The sequence below is a fragment of the Eleginops maclovinus genome, chromosome 24 (genome assembly GCF_036324505.1).
Source record: "Eleginops maclovinus isolate JMC-PN-2008 ecotype Puerto Natales chromosome 24, JC_Emac_rtc_rv5, whole genome shotgun sequence".
Lineage (NCBI taxonomy): Eukaryota > Metazoa > Chordata > Actinopteri > Perciformes > Eleginopidae > Eleginops > Eleginops maclovinus.
In genome coordinates, this window is record NC_086372.1 from 4,545,119 (window position 1) to 4,562,845 (window position 17,727).

At 40.1% G+C, this 17,727-nt stretch overlaps 2 protein-coding genes across 2 annotated transcripts; one reads left to right on the forward strand and one right to left on the reverse strand.

The window, feature by feature from the left end:
- The first annotated feature begins 429 nt into the window (after window positions 1-429).
- gpr137c (G protein-coupled receptor 137c) lies at window positions 430-9,376 on the forward strand. Its single transcript, XM_063877582.1, has 8 exons — window positions 430-1,375; window positions 4,377-4,426; window positions 4,695-4,802; window positions 4,891-5,029; window positions 5,481-5,630; window positions 6,134-6,259; window positions 6,355-6,479; window positions 6,590-9,376. The coding sequence occupies exons 1-8, from the start codon at window positions 1,001-1,003 to the stop codon at window positions 6,876-6,878; spliced, it is 1,362 nt and encodes a 453-aa protein (XP_063733652.1). The 5' UTR covers window positions 430-1,000; the 3' UTR covers window positions 6,879-9,376.
- Window positions 9,377-9,654: 278 nt separating this feature from the next.
- On the reverse strand, window positions 9,655-16,103 carry acp2 (acid phosphatase 2, lysosomal). Its single transcript, XM_063877583.1, has 13 exons — window positions 15,955-16,103; window positions 13,654-13,749; window positions 13,214-13,300; window positions 12,998-13,058; window positions 12,830-12,921; window positions 12,657-12,755; window positions 12,408-12,497; window positions 11,743-11,826; window positions 11,607-11,655; window positions 11,439-11,527; window positions 11,221-11,327; window positions 10,878-11,053; window positions 9,655-10,787 (listed from the first exon to the last, which is right to left on the reverse strand). Exons 1-13 carry the CDS (start codon window positions 16,042-16,044, stop codon window positions 10,642-10,644), a joined length of 1,266 nt encoding a protein of 421 aa, XP_063733653.1. The 5' UTR covers window positions 16,045-16,103; the 3' UTR covers window positions 9,655-10,641.
- Window positions 16,104-17,727: the final 1,624 nt, after the last annotated feature.

Consider the following 17,727-nt stretch of genomic DNA (forward strand, 5'->3'; position numbering starts at 1 on the left):
CACTAACGTCAGAACATCACTTCCTGTCATTCTAAAATAAATATCCTTAAGTGACAAATATCCTTAACTGAGCTTTTATTCCATATCACTTCTACAATAACTACAAGGATGGTACTGTAAGAACAGTAGCTGGTGAAGATATAGCTGTTTTATAGTTCTACATGTTATTGCCTATGTTGTGTTTCTCAGTTATCGGACATTGTTCTTCTTTTATTTTGAAGGTTACAGTGCTTTTCCGCCACTGTTCATTACCGTTTAGTACCTTGACACACATGTCTGCGAGTTGTTTTGATGCCTCTTTCTGTGCAAGAGACGCCCACGTGCGTTTTCCAGCCAATGCAATTATGGAGCAGTTCTGACTTTAACAAATTGCGAATCACTGGCACATAAAGGCAGGCATTATTACAGCTGACATCATCAGAAACCAATAGAGGGAGGAAGCTGTGGAGGTTGGTCGGCAAGATAAGCCAATGAAACGGTGCACTTGGAAAGTGGGTGTGTGGACGTCGTTCAGTTGGGAGAATTATCTCGGAAACTGGCGAGAATCTGTGGCTCTGCAGTCAGCTGTTTCACAAGAACATGCCTGGTGTTGAGCCAAGATGGCGTCCTATGTAGCGCTAGTTGCAGTTGTAGTGGAGAACAAGGGGGCGGGTCTAAAACTGCATCACAGCTGATCTGGAGGTTTTTCCCCCTTAAGTTGTTTTTTGCAGAGAGCAGCTTTGCAGAGATCTAAACAGGGGGACCTCTCTCTTGTTTTCTATCTTGCCATTTTGGAACCAAGCGAATTTAAAAGAAGATCCTATATTTTTTTTCAGCCAATGATCGGATTTTAAACCCCCTGCGCGGATTTATTATGGCACTTGTTTTAAGAAAAAGCAGTATTTTTCACCCGAATACCCTTGTTTTTTGTCACCCACGGGGAATTTAGCCCTGGTCTGACCCAGTTTTAGTGCTTTTGCCTTCAGTGCATCCCATGTTTTAGTCCGAGCTTTCAGTGGAGATGTTTTCGGCAGGAGAGGAGCTTAATTCCCATTTGTTTACCTCACTGAAGGAGTCCCCTGGAGCTGCAATCTCACCAACACTGGAGCTCAGTCTCACTGCCGTCTACACCTTCCTCTACTCATTTCTGTTTGTTTTCGTGTACCTGCAGCTCTGGCTCATTTTGCACTACGGACACAAGCGATTCAGCTTCCAGAGTGTGTTTTTGTTTCTGTGCTTGCTCTGGACTGCACTGAGGACGACCCTCTTCTCTTTCTACTTTAAAAATGTGGTGCAGGCCAACCAGCTGCAGCCTCTGGCCTACTGGCTGCTCTACTGCTGCCCTGTCTGCCTGCAGTTCTTCACCCTATGCCTACTCAACCTCTACTTCACACAGGTAGGACTGCACTCTGTGTGTGTGTGTGTGTGTGTGTGTGTGTGTGTGTGTGTGTGTGTGTGTGTGTGTGTGTGTGTGTGTGTGTGTGTGTGTGTGTGTGTGTGTGTGTGTGTGTGTGTGTGTGTGTGTGTGTGTGTGTGTGTGTGTGTGTTAGAGACAGGCTATACAGTGTGTGTCTGTGTGACCCAATTTCACAAAGCAGCTGACACTGCAGTTTTGTGTTCTTTGTTTTTATCTGATTTCACACAAAAATACATTTGAACTACCATGCATGTAAATGGAATTGTCATTACCCTATTATTTGTTTGTATCCCACTGACTTCTTTCCTATATATCCTAATACCTTGTCACCCTCCGCCCTGTGGGCCCCTAGCTCTTCGTGGATGATTACCCAATGTTAGTTAAAAGTGAGCAATTTGTCACAATGGTTTTGACACCTTGAATTTTCATCTCAGTTGTCATTTGATCAGTTATGTTGGACATTCTTTCATTACTGCTTTCTAAACCTTATAATAAATTGTTTAAAGGATTAGCAAAGCAGATCTATTGTAAACGTATGCCCCTCTCTCACCCTTAAGAGCCTATGTCAATATATTAATGCCTTTACAAAGTACGTTCTGTTTCATGCAGGGTGCAAACAGTACATAGCACTTTATCATACTGAACCTAAATTGATCCTCTTACTTGCACAGTATATCCCCTGCAAAGAGGATTGTGGGTGAGAATTGCCAGAAAAGCATGTTGGTTTGCATATTGCAAAATGCAACCGGATGCAGTAGGATGTCCTGGTATTTTGAGCATACATGACATCAATACTCTGCTAAGATATAGTCCATTATGTAATCATGCTTATGAATTCGTGAATTTAGACGTTAGTGGGTTTGTTACCTTTAGACAGGGCCAAACTAGCTGTTTACTTCTGTTTCCAGTCTTTATGGCCAACATTTCTTCCTTGAAAATGGGAAAATGTTGTCACTGTGGTCACCATCGGCCTGTATGTTCCAGAGTGGAGTGTGTTACCTGATTTGAAGCAGCTTTTTAAGGCTGCCGTTGGTCTGAAAAGTCTGCATATTCACTCAGTTCATGTCTCGGTCATTGATTGATTACCGAACGGGCCGACCAGGCACAGGTCCAGGGGGCTTAAAGTGACAGGAAGACTTTTGGCCTTCACCTAAAATGTCCCTAAAAAAGACTCACACAACCAGGAGACTCAAGATGACCTATAAGCAACATAAAACAACTACAGAGAGATGTGAAACAGCTGCAAATAGACACTATATGGCCAAAAAGACAATTACAGAGATTCACAAAACGTCAACAAGGAGACACACAATGATCACAAACAACTACAAAGAGACTCAATAATAAAATGACTACGGAACAGCTGCAGAGACAGCTCAGAGACACAGAATGGTCAAAAGAGACCCAAAAAGGCTGCAAAGACAAACCTAACTACCATAAAGTCTGTGTGTCTTGCCCCTATGTAGGAGAGGTGGTGGAGCATTTGGCATGTCTGTGTCTAGGAGGCCCACTGTCTCATAATCCGCCCACATGACCCGGGGTGAGAGATCTCCCAGTAAAGCCCCATTAAGCCTCCTGGGATGTGTTTCATTCAATAAGTGGGCAAGACTCAAACCTCCCTGACAAATCCTGTGTGCCAGTTGTGTCGGGAAGACAGAGTGGGTCACAGTTGGTCAGTCACAGTTGTTTAGCATCTGCCAAATCCAAATGTCAAAGAGCTGTTTGTTCCTCCCTCAGAAAACACCTACACACTTAGGGACTTTCAGTTGGTAACAGTTCAGTCACTGCTTCAAAGGAAAACACAGAATCTAACATAGAGAGTGTGAGGAGAAAAGGAAACACGTTCAACTGGCTGAGTGGAGATTAGGTAATGAAGTGAAGGGTGTCATATGACTGCTGAATAATCATCATAGACCCTCAGCTGATCTGCGAACAGTTAGGCTGCACTTTCTTTGAATCAAAATCGTCCTTTTCCTTTTGCTACTTTGCTTTAAATCAGAAAAACTAATGTATCACATGTATGGTGGCTGCCATTTTCCTTTCCACCAAAGATGTTCTTCCTTGTCATTATGTTCAAAAGTCTTCATCTCTATCATGTGACTGGCCACCGCAGCGGACAGACTTTTCCTACTTGAGACTGAATGTCTAGCTAGGTCAGGCCTGAGTTATAGATCATAGAAACATTGAGCATCCTGATGAAACAAATGAACTGTACAGCCTTAGTTGTACTAGTTATCAATCAACTGATGAATAAAATGACTACTTATATGTGTAAGGGGTCAATTGTGTGTGCTGCAACAACTGAGAAAAATAAGAAATTACACACACGCTGTCCTCTGCCCCACTTTCCAAGTAACAAAAGCCATAAGCAGAATGCTGATACAACATCATGCCACCTTCTGACACACACGCATGTGTGGAAATACTTGTGTGTGCTTTCTGATGAGTCAGGCATGACCTCTGTAATTTACTTCCCCCTAATTGCATTTTAGCTCCTTCTTACTATGGAAAAAAAAACCCGGTTGAGAAACATCCAATCAAAGCTTATCCTCTCCACAAAGAAAAAGATATACATGTTTTAGGCATACAGTATAGGGCACATAAAGGGTGTAAGAGGGTTGTGTTCCATTGGCTGGTTGCTTCATTTCCAAGCAAATGACTTCTGCTGACCTACATTCTCACACAAAAGACTGAGTGTTTATGTGCGTGGGTTCAAACGTTGACCATGTTGAGCGATCTACACAACTCTGCGACCACTGCACCTCACAGAAATGTGTGTGTGTGTGTGTGTGTGTACTTTAATGACACACAGGAATCTCCTCAGGCACTGTTGAATTCACACTCTTCTTCTAAATGAACAGAACCCTCATTTGCCGTCTTCCATTGCGTCATATCTTGAATGTGAGATTTTTAAAACCACATAGGGGTTAATAAATCAGTATTAAAACATAATTAATGAGATTTCTATTTCTTTGTTTAGGTGATGTTTAAGGCTAAAGCGAAGTATTCTCCAGAGCTCACTAAATACAAGTAAGTCTGTCCTTCTGATTCATTTATTTTGTATGCATCGTCTCATTGTTTTTGCCTTATCCTTGACATTATATATATAACAGAAGTTATTCTCTAACAATTGTTGATATCTACATCTATTAACATGCAATAATAATTGTGTCCTTTGTTGTTAAAGACAGATCATTCCTTCCTCTCTGCCCTGAATTCAAATTAGATGTTGCTTATGAATTTTGCTTTGGTTGTCTTCTCTCTGTCTGTTTTTCCTCCTCTCTGTTCCTCTCCCCAGGGTTCCTCTGCGTCTGTTCTTCCTGTGTCTCAGTATATTTTTCCTGGTGGTAAATTTAACTTGTGCGTTGTTAGTGCAAGGAGCTCTGGAGCGCTCTGAGTCACCAAGGTGAGCAAAAACAATAAAAATACATGTCCCCGAAGATAATAATGTCACATTAAGAACAGCTCACCTTGAAAGACCTTCCTGTCTGCAGTGATGTGGGAATCAGACATGCGGTCCTGGCCCGGGTCCTGATCAACGACAGTCTGTTCGTCCTGTGTGCTGTCTCTCTGGCCGTCTGCATCTTCAAGATCGCCAAAATGTCCTCTGCCAATGTTTACCTCGAGTCCAAGGTAGGAATAAATATACATTAACAAAACAAGAACAAATATTTGTATATTTCTATTAAGAAAAAGTCAGTATTTCACAAAGTAAGGCAGGGAAAAATGTTATGTTATGGTAGTGTGTTTTGCAGTGTATACAGTGACACGCAGTAACACTATTCCCTTGTTTTCATCCTCTGGAATACTTTATGCTTGCTTGGTTATGCACTCTGAGCATAAAGGGGATCTAGCCTTGGGTTATTCGGCCATTTTTACATGTCACTTTTAAAAATTGTGGCTTTTATTCATGGTGCCTCAAATGTATGTCCTGCTAAACTCAATTCCTGGCCTTTATTCTGCCATGTTTGTCACGTAGAGGCCTCTATCATTTGGTGGATAACATCTGTGGCCCATATCCGACATCCAATTTCAGCCAACTGATGCATGTCTTGTAATAATAAGCACAGTAATCTTCCCCCAGGGTACATCAGTGTGCCAAGCTACAGCCATAGGAGCCGTGGTGATCCTGCTGTACACATCTAGAGCCTGCTACAACCTGGTGGTGGTGGCCCTGTCGCCGCAGGACAGACCCAACCCCTTCAACTACGGCTGGTTCAGCGTTTCCGATCAGGTGCTGCACCAAGTGTTCAGTCATAGGTAGAAAACAGGCCTTTTTTGAGCCAGAAACCCACTGCCCTCTGTGTGTGTGTGTGTGTGTGTGTGTGTGTGCGGTGTGGAAAATCCATCTTATGAGATTTGGGGAAGCATTGCTTAGTGGGGTAAAGGGCTTTGTTTGGATAAAAATAAACCAAATCTCACCAGTGTGTGTGTTGTGTGTGTCCTCCTGACCTACATCATGGCTCAGGCATTAAGACACTCAGCCCATTTCAAAGAGGGTGTGTGTGTGTGTAGGACACCTACTGTGTGTATTTGTGGATGTAATTTGCCGTAAATGATGTATTTAATCTGTCTGTACCACCTGCCAGTACCATATCTCAACATCATATTGTGACTTGAGTGCGTCATAAATGTAAGATATTTTATGTGCAGATGTATAAAATGCAATCGATGTTATTTGTTAACCATGCTCAAGAGGCATGATGTCATTATGCACTATGTTCATATGTGTTACAGGCTGATGTGCAGGAGATCAGCGGTGAAGCCTACGTTGTGTTTGGGATCATTCTGTTCTTCTGGGAGCTGCTACCTACAAGTTTAGTGGTGGTGTTCTTCAGAGTCCAGAAACCCAACCAAAACCTGGTAAAATAACACGTTAAGAATCCTGCAATAATCTGTCGTACAAAACTGTGACCTTTCAAAGCTGTAAAAGAATAATATATTTTGATCAACTCCAGGCTCCAGGTGGAATGATCAACAGCCACAGTTTCAGCTCCAGAGCTTATTTCTTTGACAACCCTAGACGGTACGATAGTGATGATGACCTGTCCAGAAGCATTAATAGTAGGACTGATCGGGCCAGGTAGGCATAACAAAAGCACAAATTGTGTTCTAAGCTGTGCATAGAAACATCACTATCCTGACTGATTCTTCTTATCCTTATCCTTTCTCTTGTTCAACAATTCTCCTCAGCCTTCTCTCCAACCCTCCCCAGCTGGGTACGTCAAGTTGGTACGGCGCCATCCAACGCAATGCAACACTGACTGCGAGTGTCGGGACCGCCCAGCAAGCGCCATCTTCTACGGCCCCCCTCCTGTTCGCCTACGGAAACATCCAGAGTCACAACCCACACCATCACAACTATTACTCCACCCCGCAGAACAACAACCACCACCATCACCATCATCACAGTAACTTCTATTCCACGCCACAGAATTATTACTCTGGGTCACAAACTTATTTCTGCACCCCACAGAATTAAACTAGGTTAGAGTTAAAAAAGACTAATAGAAATCTATCCTGTCACTATTTTGCTTCCCCAGATCATCATTTCGTTTACTTTTGAATGATACTCTGAGGGATTGCTTTGGATCAGGTTGGGCCTAAAAGTTGGATCAAATTTTGATGGCATCAGTAGCTGGGAAGTTATTTTGCCATGACCAACTGCTTCTTTTTTTTTTTAGGACATTACTGTCACAGAAATCAAAGGCAGGACACATGTACCTGAGTTTTAGCAATAATGTGGCTAATACCCCTAAAAGACCAAACTCTTTATGTTAAATGTTTTAGTCACAAGATGGGAATCATTAGGGACCAGATAATCATAGCTCTCATCATCTCAACTTGTAAATTGCATCCAAGTATGGAACATATCATTCTGCTCAGACAAGAACCATGTAGCAGGCGAGCTAACATGACTAATGATGAGGCCGCCATGGGCTGTTGTTCAACAGTTCCTAACACACAGACATTATTTACTTGACAAAAGTCTAAGTGTTATTTGGGTTGTCAAAAGAGTTGTGTGACTGTTATTAATCAGCACGCATATTATACAATCGCGTAAGGATTGAAGGGTCATTCTGGCAGGAAGAGAAAAGTGTAGGATTCTGGCCTACTAGCTTAACCTCAATTCTTAATAAAGCTTTTCTGACAATGAAAAACAAATCTCCATCTAACTACAGAGGATAAAGAGGGTATTTTACGTTGTTTCTTACATTTTAGGTCTGGTGACAGGTGACTGGCTTGACAGGAATTAGCAGTTGCTAATTTGCCATTGGCTTTCACAGTGAGAGCTAGCTTATCGCCTCTGCTAACAGTTAGCTTAAACTCAAGCTGACAAAGTTCCCAGAGACCTAGCCAAACTGAATTGCAAAAAAGCAATCCTTAACATACTTGGCAATATTATCTTTGTTGCCACATAATTGTTACACCAATAGCCAGCTTAAGACTGTGACCTGTCTACTCAGTAGGCTACTGGATTTTATTTTAACATGTAAAAAAGGCTTATTACATTCTCATAACTGACTCAATCAAAAATACTGGTCAGTTTTTTTCAGTGTTCACAAGTCTCATCCATGTAAACTGCTTACAGCCACAAAAGAGCTGCCATATGCTTGGTAATGTCAATCTCAATAGCACAAGCTTGATCGTGTGTGAAAAATGTAACATCTAACAATTGCATATATTATGAAAATACATTGTGGAGGAACAGTTTCAATTAATGACTTAAATGACCGACTCAGGCTTTCAACAAAATGAGCTCAGTTACGAGAACATGCTATGGTTTTTGGATTATTTAAACAGCAGCCAAATCCAAGTTTATTTCCCCATAATTATCCAATGGAAACTAAACACTTATAACAGGGAGGCGCCATACACTGTCAACTTGCTGAATGTTTGGGGTTAAAAAACATGTCATGGATCCTACTGGGCAGTAGCACTATCATTTAGATGAGAGTTTCAATGTGTAAGCTGCATTCGACTTTGTAATAACCCCAGGATTGTATATTAACGGGTGGAAATTATCATATTTTGGACCAAAAAATATTCGCTGAAGCAACAATTTGCACTTAGAAAAAAAGTTCACCTTAAGAGAAAAGAGCATACTTGTTTTATGCATTTTCTTCAATCATTGTCTGTATTTATCTTTTACTATTTATCCATTTTAAGAAAGGAAATATCAATGTGCCATCACATTTGGTCTTGTCTTATAGTTTCATTCCAAAAGGAAAATATTTTTGCACAAGAATGATCGGATAATGTATTTTTAAAGGTTTGTGTGTCAACCTAATCCATTTCTAATCCATGTGATTTCTCTGAGTCTGTGTGTGTGTGTGATCTCACATTTGAGTTTTTTCTTTTATACATTTATATTTTTATTGTTTAACAGATTGTATAGTTTATTTTTTCTCCTATTGTTCATTATCTCATAAATCTTCTGAATCTCATGACAGACTGCAGCCTGTAAGCAATATTTCACTTTGATGGAACATTTTTTGGTATGTATAGCAAACCAAAATCAGCGTTCGCATCTGTGCTAAGTCACAACTTAAGAAGAGAGGTGTGACCCAACATCAAGGTACTTACACAGACGTCAGCTGTCATGAAACTCAATCTGTAAATGACCTAGCAAACTTTTGAGTTTATACAAGAAAACACAGGACACTGAAAACGACACTGAAATACAAAGATGGAAATGAAGCTGTTCACCTATTTCCGAAATAATATCATCTGCAGTGCATGCTTCTGCATCAGAGTGCAAGATCTCAGTGTCATACTTATTTTCCAAGGTGATTTAATTTATGTAAAAATGTTGCTCTATCTGCTAAAATGGCAGTGTTATGATTTGTTTCATGTTATGGATTGTTTTATCTGTGGCCATATTGAATGTAACCTGACAGATCACTAACAATGTATGCAAGAAAAGCACTACCATGTTTAAATAAAGGCCTACTGCACTGTTTTTAAAACTAAAATAACCTCGATTTGTCAAATGTTGTTCTGTAAAAGTGTTATAGGGGAAATTACAGCCTTTCTACTTTTGCACAGAACCAAGTATGATCAGTGCATCACTACCATAGCTGTGCACAGACATGCTAGTCATGTGCCTGAGTTTACCAGTTAACGAGTTTATGAGGAACATTCAAATTAGTCCGAGACAGCAGCTGGACGCTCACTGCGAGACACGGCAGGCTTTGTAGCTGTTCTGAGACATAAACACACGTGATGCAAAGGAATCCACATGTTCTACGATGCTGTGTTTTCTGCAAACAACATTTGCAATGGTGGAGCATTTATTTTCTTAAACAAGCACACATTCTCAAAGTCTGACGAAAAGCTTCATACAGCATTAAAGACGATAGCTCAGAGTGAGCTGACACAATACTTATGTATGACTGATGGCAAAAATTTAAATCAGGCAAACTAATTAAATATCCAGAATCCTGAAAATAAATGATTTGTTTAAAGCCTGCATTTGGACTTATTCGTAATACTTCTCTTTTGTAAGCGATTAGTTCGAAAACAAAACAGGCAGCCAGATTCAAAGACACACACGTAAAGATTTCCAGTGTTCCTTGTAATCCCCTTAAAAACATACATTGTGTTGTTATGAAAGCTCTAATCAGCTGATTTACATTATCATAAATGTGATTCTTGTTTACACCAAATCATTTTTATGATTTTTAATATTATGTGTTCTATAACAAGCTCTTTCTGGATGAGTGGCACTTTCTACATCGTGCCGCTGCTCAAAAATGTGAAATGCTACAAAAATACCCCATATTAAAAATATTTAAGGCATCACGGTCCTTAGGATTACACGTGCATTCGAAACAAATGTATTCTGCCTATTAAAAAAGTGAGCCTTTTTGGAAACAGAACAAAACGCAGTTACTTTCGCTGTCAAACCTAAAACACAGAACCCTTTCCTTGCTGTGTTTTCTTCATGTGGAAATCAGTCCTGGTCCCTCCAACAACCTGTCTCTCACCACTCATGTTAGTTTAGAGTGACAGGGAAGCATTTTAAAAACCTGTGCTTCCCTAAAATCTTATTTAAATTCCTCTCTGACCCAACAAAATCAGATCACTTGAACGACATCTCACTCTTTAAAGATTTTAACTGCTGTGGGTCCTGAACCATCAGAAAGGTCACTCGGGAGTCTAAGAGTTCAAAGTCCTTCTTCGTCGCTGCTCTCCCAAGAGGCCGGGCTCCTCGATCTCCACGGAAGGAGCTTTTGCTTCTGTCAGGATTCGTCTCCCACATCCTGGTTGATCACATGACTGTATCCCCGGTTGTTGGTTGGCTCCTTCTGCCAACAAATAACTCCGAGGAGGAAGGCGATGAGGAAGATGAGCAGGGAACAAGATACCGCCAGACTGATGATCACTTCTGAAGATGGAGAAGGAGAGAATGGAGATATAATGGAGGCACAATCAATATATTTTTTTACAATTTCGCCTTTTTTTAGTGTTTACTAACCCGTTTCTCTCCCTTTTGAAGGCAGTTGGCACTCCTTGTCTCTATCGTCTGAAATGGAGAGCTTTGTAATTCTCACAAAGTCATCTAGGGGGCAGTGAAGGGAGCAGCCTGGCAACTGAAGAGGGTACGGCTTCACTGTGCTGTCATTCCGGTAAAACATGGACACAGAAGCAGAGCTGGAAAGAAGGAGAGTTTTATATATTTCACCTTCTGTACCAGCTGTTTGAAGGCATTAATAGACCTTCACATATCACATTTTTAGTTTGTATGTTTGTGTTTGTTAAATTTCAAAGTAAAAGTCTCATCTATTTATTCCAATGGTAGAAGAATGAACGTTTTTTACCCATTTTCCTCCCTGTAAAGCTCAATTATATGACAGGAGGCATAAGGTGGCTGTCTTCCATTGAACACATTCAGACTGGCCTGAAGAGCGGCTACAGTGGTGTCGTGCTGTTGAACAGGAACACAATAAAGGAATTAGACAAAACAATTGATACCACTTTCATGTCTGTATGGTTAGCTCAGCTCTAGCTAACTACTAGATATAAAAGTGACTCTTACCGCTGACAGCATCAACAGTTTCAGGCTCTGTTCAGAGTCTGGGACGGCCACTGTGGAAAGTCTCTTCACTATTTCTCCCAATAGCATACCTGGAAGAAAGACAGCAGTTTTTATATCCATATGTAGTCCTGTATTTAAAAGAATAACTATGTCGATAAACACACATACCTCCCATCAGCCGGCTCTTCTCTTGTCGTTTGTAGACCCCAAATGTGATCTGTGAAAATCAATCAGTACATTGAAACACTCCTTGACTAGAAAATAGTAGTGAGACCTGAATGAAACCTTGGTGTGATTTATTTACCCGAAATCCAAAGTCTTTGAGCCATCTGAGCTTCTCCATGACTTCGGGAGTCACCCAATCAGGAGCTGACTTGTTGTGACGGGACTGAAATCACACCGAAAAAACCCAGGAGTAGAATTATGAAAACTTTGATTAATGTGAAATTATAGCTACAGTTGTGTGTAAATGTATCGATCAGTTGTACAGTTTATTGACGAGTGGCGCTTAAACGCAATTAGGGACCTTTTGGCACCTGTGAAGACCAAAAGCACCAATGTGAAACCTGATACCAGGTCCTCACTTCTGTTCCTTAAACCAAACCGTCTGTTCCTTTAAGACTGATGAAGATCCGGTAAGTCACAAGACTAAAACCAATCCTAGATTAGGTCAATATAAGGTAGCTCAGCAGTTTACACAAGCTGTTGTTGTTCAAACTGTTGAAACTTAAACAGCTTGTGATTGTATTTTGAATTCAGTAAGTTAACTTCCTGAATAAACGCACTTCCCCACAATATCTTACTTAAAACTGTGCTCATTAAAACCTGCTTATATCCCTCATTGAAAAGATGTGTAGCCAGCTATCATTGTCATTTTTTAAAAACCTTCATTTCATGTTCTTATCTAACTCTGTTCCGACTGTGTGTGTGTGTGTGTGTGTGTGTGTGTGTGTGTGTGTGTGTTCTCACCTCACAGAACAGTGTGTCGAACACGCTCCAGACTGACTCCACATTAGTCTGATTGAGTCCTGTTTTGTTCTTCACCAGATCTATGATATCCTGAAGAGAAGAACACAATAAGCTATAATCATTTCTAGGGAAGCCCTGAGAGGCAAAGGAGCATTCTTACATTCTGTTGATGTATCGTCTGAGCTGAATTGTTTTGTCTTCTTAAATATGCTATAACGTATTCATCAAAAGAATCCCACATTCCTGTACCTGGTAAGCCAATGTGACATTTATAAACTCCTCCGTTTGCTCAGTTTCATTCATCAACAGTTTGTAGCGAGGGCAGTCATCCAGAGGGTAAGAGAGGAGCTGAGAAACAACACAAAGTTTAGACAGAGTGAATCACTTTTAGCACGGGTAACCTGTTTTCTTTACACACTTACCTTCTCTTCACTTTTTGGAACTGTGTGTACAGGTATCGGCTGCCAGGGCAAATTTGGATTGAAGACCTGCTGACCAGCGGGGGGGTACAGACCTGGAGGATGGAAAGAAGCTGTTAATACAAGCAGGGAAAGCCCTACATAGACAAGTATCACTGGTAGTACGCTGACCTGCGAGGTTGGATTGAGCGCTCATCAGGGTGCGATCGTAGTCCGTACTGCGAATGTAAATCTGAGGACAAGAAGAAACACACCTCCATCATGAATTCCAGCACCGGTGGCAACGCTGTATAACACCGACATGGCAAGGGGCCCCTCTTCCTAAATATTCATTTGATTCGTCATGTCTGAGAGCATGGTGATGTGATCTGACAGCGGAGAGGTTACCTGGGTCCTCTCGTAGGAGTCGTTCAGGAAGCCTTTGTATCGGTTCCTCAGGAATTGGCCCAGTTCGAAATGCTGGTTCATCCCCACCTAAAAAGAGAGGGACAGGTGTTTTTGAGTTCATGTTGACGAGACAGAAACTCTAGTGCGCTGTTGCAGAACAAATAGGGAATCTGTGAGTTTAAAGTGGGACAATAACAAGGGGTTAAAATAAATCATGGATAAATATGGACGCTTATTTTATTTTTGACAATCATGTTAGTTTGGATTGTCTGGATTTTATGCAGTTTATGTGCAGATACAAAAAAACGTTTTCCATTTTTATTAGAAACTCAGGACGCTATATAAAAAGATGCACGGCTCTATATAAAGGTAAATGGAGCGCAGACTGATGTGTACCTAAGACACACTAGGAGCAAATGCCATGCAAACACTCATCATACCTGTGATAGCTGTCCAAAGCCTTGAGGCCAGTCGCTCTCCTGATAAGGGTCTGTGGGATAGGATTTGACTGGAGATCTGTCACCATGTCGGAACAACTGGAAGGGGGAGGACAAGATGTCAGCAACACCCAAAAAAAACACTTCTACTGTGGCAAAAGATGTGACGTCGCATTCAGTATTTTCTGTTTATAAAAGAAAGGAAGCTGTGAATGTGTAGAAGAGAACATAACAAAGCTGACTGATACAGACCACTTACACCAGAACAAATACATTACTTAGGTTAAAAGAGGTGAGCTGGTCCCTTTAAACTTAGCGAGTAGGTGAGCACAATTATAAAATCTGTCAAATAAAACTTTTACTGTGACCTCACGTGACTGTATGTCTGAAATATGTCTGAAGGTCATTCACGTGTAACTTCTCCTTAAAAAAAAGAACAGAACTCATTTTCGGTACCCAATTGTTAGTTTCAGTTGAAAGCATTGTCACTGGAAGTAACCAAATGAAGCGTCTATTCAAGTAGAACAGTTTCGAGTTTCAATCCTCGATCCGCCCCAGAGGACTGTGGTTTCTATTTCCCTTAGGATGCATGACTGAGCATCCAAAAATAGCTTTAAAAAAAAGGTGTAAATTCTATTTGAAGTGTGGATTATCCCTTTAAGACCACTAATCTCATCTACTTGAGATGTGGCTACCTCGCAGGCAATTAGTTCCCCGGGGGCAACGATGAGAAACATAAACGTCTGCTAATGGCAGTCAACAAAAACTACTTTCAGAAATACAATGTGGACCTGCTGACATATTTTAACACCGTCACAGCAAGATGCTTGATGGCTTGACACGAAAAACCTGAGCGAGTCCAATGCTATTTCAATTCCCACATCAGTGACAGATTCCATGTCTGTAACGCTAGAAAAAAGAAATAGAGGGTGGGAAAAAGAAGCTACACATACGCAAGTATAGAGAAAGAAGAGATTATGACAACCAATGATGCTAAAAAACTATCATTTAAATGAGGCTAACATTCAATGCTACAAAAGTACGGATACAACTTCTAACTGTAGGCCCTCATATTGTCTGTTCAACGCTTGCCAAATAGTGTTTTCCCATGACTTTATTATATCATGACCATCCTGATGTAAATACCTATGATTTGCATAGAAAATAAGCAAACAATTAACATTCACACACCCTCATTTAACATAAACAGAATAAAAGAACATGCAATAATTCACTAATTTGGGCATTTTAAGGAGATCAAATGCTGGTTCCCGGTGTACATGGATTTAAAACAAAGTTGGTGCAAGATACATTCAAACGGTATCCTTGTGATTCCATTGTAATAGACAGAAGCACAGATCGAGGCGTTTTCTTCTCACTAGAGTTTCGACTGTGCATGTGTCTAAATAAAGGCATCATCTGCGTGTCTTTGGCTCCCAAGGGTACAAGCAGGTTTCCAGGTGAGCTGTGAACAGGTTTAGGGCTTGGCAGCTGCACATGCAGATACTTTTATAATTGCTTTCCTCATATATGTGGCTTTTTTTAAGGAATCAGAGACACATCCAAGCAGAACAAATGTTTCTATATGACAACAATGATTTTCATTGTGACCAAACTACACTGACTCGGAGATTTAAAATAAACCTACATTTATCAGCATTTATACAGACAAGGTCAGCTTCTTCTCGGTGTGGTTTGTTTTCTTAGTATGGCTGACTAGTCACCTGACAGAAAGAGTGTCTAAAAATGACCATTGCTCATGCACATTCCGACTAGACTTGTAATAACCAGTTGAACTTGCAAAATAGACAAGTAATGTTTGAATTGCAACAGAACACACAGAACTAAAATTAGCATGAAAGTTCAGAAGACCTCATATTATGTATTTAAGGTGTCAGCTAGACAGTTGCTAACAGTCCTTGTGAAGCCTTACTTTTGAATACATTTTCAAATTCCCATATATATTTTCAAGTTGAATTATAACTGTCTCACAAAAATTTAGCAAACAGTTATAAGCATTATAAGAAAGCATTTGTAAAGCAAACCAAAAAAAGCCTTTTCTTCTTGGATAAGGGTTGCTAGGTAGATTATTAATAAGCCGAATTATTCAAAAGACCCAATGTATGTGCAACAGACTTCATCCGTGTTCAAAGAAATGTACAGTTTCACAGAAAAGCAAAGAAAAACAAAACTTCAAATGTGTTGAATACAGTTCCGCGGTGGTTACAGAGAAACGCCGCAACTGGCTGCAGAGTTATTAAACACATCTTCCGTTTCGTAATATTAAATATAATTTGTACTCACCACAGTCACATATACTAGTTGTCTTTCTGCGGCAGCTTCTCCACATACAGAGATAAGCATTAAAACAAAGAGCACCGCAGCGGACACCATGTTTTCGTCTGTATAACAGGAGCGCTAACCTATATTTGCTAAACACAGATAGTTGTCGGTTCCTAAGGTCTCCTTTCGTCAAGTCGACTACTGTTACCATAGCAGCAACTAAACCGGAAGTTACAGAATACAAGGCAGCGTTAATGTTAGCGAATGAAGTGCAAGTCTGAGGGCACGAGAAGCGTTAGAAATATATTAATGTCTTTAGTTTATTATTTTAACTGCATAGTTACATTTTGCCAGGAGATATTTTCCTTTTTTAGTACAAAATATTTGAGATGTAACTTAGCTTGCATTTTATTTTGAAATCGATAGCCTCTGCGATAGCTGACTTCACACAGAAAGGGGAAACGGAAGTGACGCAACATCAGATCCTTGTGCGTACATGTCAACATCCCCGACTTCTCAATACGCTACTTGTCACTTAATAGTTAAATTTTCCTAACAAAGCTAACAACTGTTTGACGTAATTGTGTCAAAAGGCAAAACCTTTGGAATATATATTTTTAAGTATGTTATTTTGCCTATCATATCATTTTGAGTTTGAGGGTTGTAGTTGCTATTATGTGCCACGAGAGGTCAGTGTTGTGTCATATCAGACATGCAGTATTTGCAATGAGACTGTTAACCATTATGTTACTTGAAGATGTGGCTGAAACCTTTGCTTTTACAGGTCAAACATTTATATCTGGATGTTTAAAATTATAGTTTGTAAGCAAATATTAAACTACATCAGAAATGTGTTCAGCACTATAAACTGTTTATTTGAAAGAAACAAATTCAACAGATTTATTGACACATAAAATAATCAATAGTTGTTTTGAGCTTTCAACCAGTTAACCCTCGAAACCTATGGTGCTGAGCTGACGTATCCTTGACATGATCCCCTGGTACGCTGATCTGTGTTTACACAGTAAAAAAGCAGCTTTGTTGTGTGACAAGAAGCACTAATCCCGGATCCCAGTGGTAATCTAATCCTCAACTACCTTTTTTCCCCAACCAGTATTACACTACTCTAACATTGTCAAACATTTTCTTTGACAAACAAATACACTGAATAAACATGAGGAACATGGCTATCTAACGTGTAAATGCATTTTCCTTCTTTGCAAATATCAATGCTTTATTTTTTCTATCCTGTTTGGTTTATAGTACCCTGCGTAACAACGGCAAGATTAGTTAAATATCTTTAAATAAATGTCTAAGTGAGACACTTGACCTCTGTGTGACCACTGTAATTTGAAATGTGTATATCAACAATAGGCGACAGAATATTTGGTGAAGCTTTAGACTTTATTTATTTATCACTTTGAGTGTATTTGACAGTGTTATAGATGGTTGAGCTGGGTGGTTTGTAGATGTTGCAATACTGTCTAATGTGTAAAGGTTAGAAAACCCCATAACAACATTTGAACAACAAGTTTAGTTTCCCTTTTACTATCTCCCTGCATAAACACTTTCATCACAACACAGCTACAAACTCCCCTTACGGCTGCCAAATACTGAACATTGTGCTGCTGCTATGGGAACTACTACCACAAATATTACAACTATCTCTGCTACTATCACCAACACAGGTATCACAATTTGTAATACCTGCCCAATGAGGAAGCTCCAGCAAAATCTCTCTTTATTAAAACAGCCTTTCACTGATACTAAAACTGGAAAAGCTCCACAGAATCA

Excerpts from the sequence above, each read along its gene's own strand:
- acp2 (XM_063877583.1), bottom strand. The coding sequence starts at position 16,044 with ATGGTGTCCGCTGCGGTGCTCTTTGTTTTAATGCTTATCTCTGTATGT. Across the intron at positions 12,922-12,997 it reads CGCTCAATCCAACCTCGCAG|GTCTGTACCCCCCCGCTGGT; the intron begins GTCAGCGTACTA and ends TCCATCCTCCAG. Across the intron at positions 11,328-11,438 it reads AACTGTTGATGCTGTCAGCG|CACGACACCACTGTAGCCGC; the intron begins GTAAGAGTCACT and ends CCTGTTCAACAG.
- gpr137c (XM_063877582.1), top strand. The coding sequence starts at position 1,001 with ATGTTTTCGGCAGGAGAGGAGCTTAATTCCCATTTGTTTACCTCACTG. Across the intron at positions 5,631-6,133 it reads GGTTCAGCGTTTCCGATCAG|GCTGATGTGCAGGAGATCAG; the intron begins GTGCTGCACCAA and ends TATGTGTTACAG. Across the intron at positions 6,480-6,589 it reads AGTAGGACTGATCGGGCCAG|CCTTCTCTCCAACCCTCCCC; the intron begins GTAGGCATAACA and ends AATTCTCCTCAG.